Here is a 6,000-nt window from a genome sequence, read left to right on the forward strand (position 1 = left end):
GCGTTCCAATCACCGCAGGGGTTCTGCAAGGTTCTATACTGGGCCCGGTGTTGTGGAACGACATGTATGTCGAGGATTTGAGGATAAAGTTCCCGGCAAGAATGCTGATTGTCGGCTTTGCAGACGACATTACCTTAGAAGTCTGCAGTAAATCTATCAGAGAGGTTGGGTTGACGGCTGCCCACTCTCTAAGCATTGTTGAAGATTGGATGCGATCCAGGAAACTAGACCTGGCGCATCATAAAACAGAGGTCATCGTGGTGAACAACCGCAAGTCGGTGCAGCAAGCAAATATCAGCGTCGGAGACTGCACTATTTCGTCAACGCGGTCCTTAAAACTCCTGGGAGCCATGGTCGACGACAAGCTCAAGTTCGGGAGCCACGTCGACTATGCATGCAAGAAAGCTTCCACAACTATTTCGGCATTGATATCATACGAGACAATGCCGAAATAGCTGTTGACGCCTTCTTGCAGGCATAGTCGACGTGGCTCCCGAACTTGAGCTTGTCGTCGACCGTGACTCCCAGGAGTTTGAAGGACCGCGTTAACGAAATAGTGCAGAGGCTAATAGCTCTGCGGTATATGGCAGCAAGCGAAGGCTATTAGCCAACGTGGTCCAGTCCATACTCAGGTATACTCAGGTACGGAGGGCCGGTGTGGTCTTCGGCGTTACCAAAAGCTATCTAGCCAAGCTGGAAAGCACCTATCGTCCTCATGTGCTTGAGAGTGGCAAAAGCGTAATTGCACAGTTTCACATAACGCAATCTGCGTCTTAGCGGGTATGATCATCAGCGAGGACATAGAGTGCTTCAACCAACGTGGAACTAGAGGCATATGGAGTACCACAAGATCGGCCTCGATGACCACATGGCAGCGGGCATGATCTAATTACACAAAAGGCCGGTGGACACATCGACTTCTCCCGGAACTATCCGGGTGGGTCAACAGGCGCCACGCCGAAGTCAACTTCCACCTGACACAGATTCTGTCAGGGCATGGTTGTTTTAGACAGTACTTGTACAAGTTTGGGCATGCGGAGTCCCCCGCATGTCCCGAATGCGTGGATGTTGAGGAAACTGCAGAACATGCTTTCTTCATATGCCCTCGTTTCGCGGGCGCGAGAGGCAACATGATAGCAGTGAGCCGTCAGGACACTACTCCGGATAACTTAGTCCAAAGGATGTGTTCTAGCTCGGACGTCTGGGGAGCGGTCAATGCGGCTGCTACCCAAATCGTACTTGAGCTACAAAATCGCTGGAAAGCCAATCAATGGCGAATAAACAGCCTAACTATCATAGTCCAGTAGTTATCTAAGAGAGTGCGTTAAGCACAATAGCCCCTCCCTAAAGTATAATCAATATGGTGGTGCCAGGGGGGATTGAGGCTGGAGACTCGAGTAGGGTTTCAGTGGGTCCGGATTCTCACGCCTCATTAGGGGGGTCAGGATACCAAACCCCACTCCCTGAGTTGTCTTCTCAGGTGTCTGATAGTACCGTATCTTCTAAGGTGCTCAGCAGATTTCCCTACTCGTAAAAAAAAGTTCTGGTCCACTCGTTTCTTCCTGCGTTTGGTTTTCGGTAAACCCTCTAGGTGGCTGTCGTTGAAATAACTACTTTCTGCAGGAGCAGCGAGGCTCGAAATGGTGAAAACTCAGGAATAATGCGTGTGCAATGAAAAAGAGAACTCAGCAGGCCTAGGTTGAATTTTCGTTCGGCACTAGGCAAAAAGAAAAACTTACTTCACCAAGGTGGTGCGTTTTTACCTTTGTTTTCTGCCACAATTACTACAAAAGCATCAAAATTGAGGAAATACAGCAAATCGTGGAGACCGAGGAGGTCATCTTCTCTTCGGTTGAAATGCTGCAGCATGAAGAATATGAAATTACTTCTGTTCCAAAAGAAACAACACCAGCTGTCAAACGCTCCAGCATCTGCGATTTGGGTCGAGAAGACGATTATCAAGCAAAGTTGCTTCAACAGGAAAATTATGCTCAAGAGCTCAATTTCCAACCGGCATCGAGCACATATGATACGGAAGGTTCAGACCAGGAGCATACTTTCGATTTGGTTCAAATGGACGGCATTAGTCCGAATGAACTTTCGGCTATCCGCAGACGAGGGCACAACTTGCCTAAACGTTCTGTGGAGATTTTGAAACGCTGGTTGTACGAACATAGGTACAACGCGTATCCTAGCGATGCGGAAAAGGTAACGCTTTCCCAGGATGCGAATCTGACCGTACTTCAGGTTTGCAATTGGTTTATTAACGCCAGACGCAGGATCTTGCCGGAAATGATAAGGCGCGAGGGTCACGATCCTTTACAGTACACTATTTCACGGCGGGATAAAAAGTTAAATAGTCAACTAGTCACCATGCAAGATCCCAACACAGTGTCGATGAGTCTTGCGTCTGAAATTATTGTGGGTGCTACCGAGGAAATCATCGAGGAAGAAGAAGTCATTGAGGAAGGTGTAATTATTTCCAACGTGGGCCAGCAGTATGTGCGAACACCTAGCGGACTGGTCAAAGTGGAGGAAGATGTAGCTTTCGAAGACCATATTATTTATCGGTCGGACGAAAGCAATATCGAATATGAATATCCTGAGGAAGAGGAATTTCAAACCGAACAAACGGAAGACCAGTTTCAAAACCTCTACTTGCTGATGGAAACGGCCGTTGCTGTGCGCCAACGAGAAATGGAACAGGACGATGAGCGCGTACAAGGCAATTAGGACGGCAGGCAACTATGGGGCCACCTTTGTCTGGCAACAAAACACGCACAACAGGATGTCGTTGAAGCAAAAACATGTGGAAAATTCGTTACTTTTTCTATAAACGAAGAAACACAATTGAAAAGAATTTTATTACACTATTCAGGAGCAGATTTAAGATACATATTTATTTAAGATAAGATAGGTGATAGTATGAATTATTGCATATGTCGCGGAAATCATGAAACATAGATGTAAATAGTATAGTAAATAGTAGATAGTAAATCCTGTAAATACATAAACTTACTTTGAACCATAGCACTTGCGAAAATGCGAAAATCGATGGCCCTTTTTGTAAATAGGGCATATGAGACCTTTCAACCAGTCCGTAGATAATTCATCCTCAGTCCATACTTTTAGTATAACCTGATGGCTTGCACAATACAGCCGTTCGCTACCGACTTTCAAAAAGTTCGGCGGGGATGCCGTCCTTTCCAGCTGCTTTGTCGTTTTCAGCTCTTTCGCTGCTTTCCTAACCTTGTCCAAAGTTGTGGAAAAAAAGTGAAAGCATGGATTCTGCACAAATTCGTAAGGCACAAGATCGGTATGACAAACCAAATATTTGGGCCAAAACTCTCGCAAAGAAGCTATACATGAAGCAGCTCACAAAACAGGTTTGCATTGCGATAGATAATGATCCTACATCAAGGCCAATACTAGACAGACAGGAATAACTATAAGTTTACAGTTTCCGAGAGTGTACGGAAAACGAAACTGTCGAAAATCGCAGAAAATTCCTTCTCTTGTAAGTGAACAACAGCTGTGGCAAAATAAGTCAGCCGTTCATCACTTCAGGGACTGTTAATGAACAAATCTACAGGATAATTATAAACTTGCCATGCTAATGAAGGTTACAAGTCGTAACCGAAATACGCGAATTTATGAAGATCGTATGAATTTACTAAATCTCCCGGAACGAATATTGTGTTCAAATCATAATAGGATAACCCTTCAAGCACTTCGGAACTTCCCCTATCAAGAAGTTTCGGGCCACACAATACATGGCTGGAAACATAAATATTCTTCTTGCATGTTGTTGTTACAAGCAACAATAATAGCACCAAGACATCGAACCACCGCTGCTAAATGGGCCACATCTTTTTTTCACCGTCTTCCATTCTACGTATTCTGTGCGAGACGAGCAGTAGCGGCAGCAACGAAGAAGAAGATTTCATGCTATATAAGAAGTGCGCGCATTGCGCGATCATTCAGTGTTTCAGTGTTTTTCCACGTGTTAACTTAAGTTTGAAGAGCAAATAAATGGAGTAGTTTTTAGTTGAGCTAGTGCTTCCTTCACATCCTCTGAAGACGTCCTGGGAAGTAGCAGATGCGTATACAGTCCACTCCACTGGCTGAGTGTTACTGCAACGTGCTCGCGGACCAAATCGTCCTTTTTAGGACAGGAAGGTTTTTTCTCACTGTTAGCCGCCAGTGCCCAAGCAGAACACATATGCAGCCCCCACTGCACTATGGGTAAAAACGAGAGGAAAAACGGACGCAATTAAGATACGGCCTGCAGGCTTATAAAATATTGGTTATCTTATGTAAAATTTTCCGGAGAATCGCGTGGTGCCCACCCCTTTCCTGTTTGTTATCGGGAAGTGCCCCATTTTGCACATCTTCCCCTATTTTTAACATTTTTCACCCTTATTTGATTATTCAAGCAAGGTTTTGAGAAAACAAACCACAAAAATCTACTAATTTTGTGTAAAAAAGTCCGCAGAATCGAACAGGGCTTCGCTCATTTATTTTAGAGCACATTAATTTTTTTGGTTGAATTCCCCTTTGGTATGATCGGTTTGATAACGGGGGCTCAATCAAAAAAAAATAATGTTCTCTAAACTAAATGAGCTAGACCCTATTCGATTCTGAGGACTTTTGTATACAAAATTATTAGGTTTTTGACTTTTGTTTTCTCAAAGCCTTGCGTGGAACAGTCCAATAAGGGTGAAAAATATTAAAAAAGGGGAAAATGAGCAAAATCGGGTACTTACCGATGATAAACAGGAAAGGGGTCGGCACCACGCGATTCTCCGGAAAATTTTACATAAGATCACCTATATTTTATAAGCCTGCAGGCCGTATCCTAATTGCGTCCGTTTTTTCTCTCGTTTTTGCCCATAGTGCACTGGTTGAGTGCTTGCTGTCGACGGACTTGCGGACCAAACCCGCCTTTTAAGGATAAGAATGAAGAGTTAAATTGTTATCCGCAAGTGCCTGAACAGAACACTCTTTTCCAACGGCTTCTAGCTTGAGCGGTACCATTCCTGTTCGGTCTTGTGAAGACATGTTTGCTTATGCCGCAACAAGGCTAGGAAGTCATTTCGTTCCATCCCGAGGAGTCTGCCACGGCTCCGAAATAGGTTGTAGGCTCTTAGATATTTGGATTTTTTTTTTTCGATATATTAAACTGATAAGGTCCGAAATATTATTGCGCAACAGACAAATTGATTCTTCCATAATTCAATATCAGTAGCTGTATTAGTATAAATCGTAAAAGTTTCGGAGCATAAACAGTAAGACTTCTAGGTATGAAATGGGGAAGGCAAATGAGGAAGCGTCCAACATAGCTCCAGCCCCTGCCTAGCGCCTCCACGTGGCCTTACCCGGTAATGCTCTATTGAGTAGCCAAGCTAGGAGGTGCGATGATGGGCGGTTCCCGGCTGCCTGATCTCAAAACTGCGGATTCGGATGACGGCTGAGCCCATACGAGTTTGTTAATCGGTAAGCTTAACATAAGTTGTTTTAATTATTTGTTTCGTTTTAGCTCATGAAGCAAGCACTTCTTATTGTACAATGAAAACTTGGGCCGAAGAAAGTTTAAATAATGCTCATGGATACCAGAAGAAAAAATTAAATTAATAATGGAAGCACTCATGTAAACTCAAATGATTCAACTCTATTCCATTCGAAGGACTGCTGGTGAGATTGTTCTATTTTTGTCCATATATCTTCATATAATGTATATTCATATAACACATATTTTATTACATTGCCATATACCACCATTATCGTTTAGGGGAAGGATCATCAGGGTATCGAATGAATCGAAGACTGGATGAGGAATGTGGTAACCAGCCCAAGACATATAGGGTCGGAGAGGATTTTAACGCGCCCTTCTAGCACACAAATCATCACGCAAGATCAGTTTGCATGGTCATATAAGCGACATTGCTTATAGATCCACCCAACCCCTTTTGGTCCTTCACAAACAGCCATGACATGAAA

General features: G+C 44.0%; 1 protein-coding gene across 1 annotated transcript in view; it reads left to right on the forward strand.

The window, feature by feature from the left end:
- Positions 1–2,733, forward strand: part of LOC128739607 (homeobox protein PKNOX2-like) — a 58,786-nt gene extending 56,053 nt beyond the window's left edge. The window contains exons 2-3 of the mRNA XM_053835102.1: positions 1,481–1,530; positions 1,794–2,733. Of these exons, the coding sequence (XP_053691077.1) occupies positions 1,481–1,530; positions 1,794–2,733 (990 nt within the window). The remainder of the gene's footprint in view (positions 1–1,480; positions 1,531–1,793) is intronic.
- The last annotated feature ends 3,267 nt before the right edge of the window (positions 2,734–6,000 follow it).

The sequence above is a fragment of the Sabethes cyaneus genome, chromosome 3 (genome assembly GCF_943734655.1).
Source record: "Sabethes cyaneus chromosome 3, idSabCyanKW18_F2, whole genome shotgun sequence".
NCBI lineage: Eukaryota > Metazoa > Arthropoda > Insecta > Diptera > Culicidae > Sabethes > Sabethes cyaneus.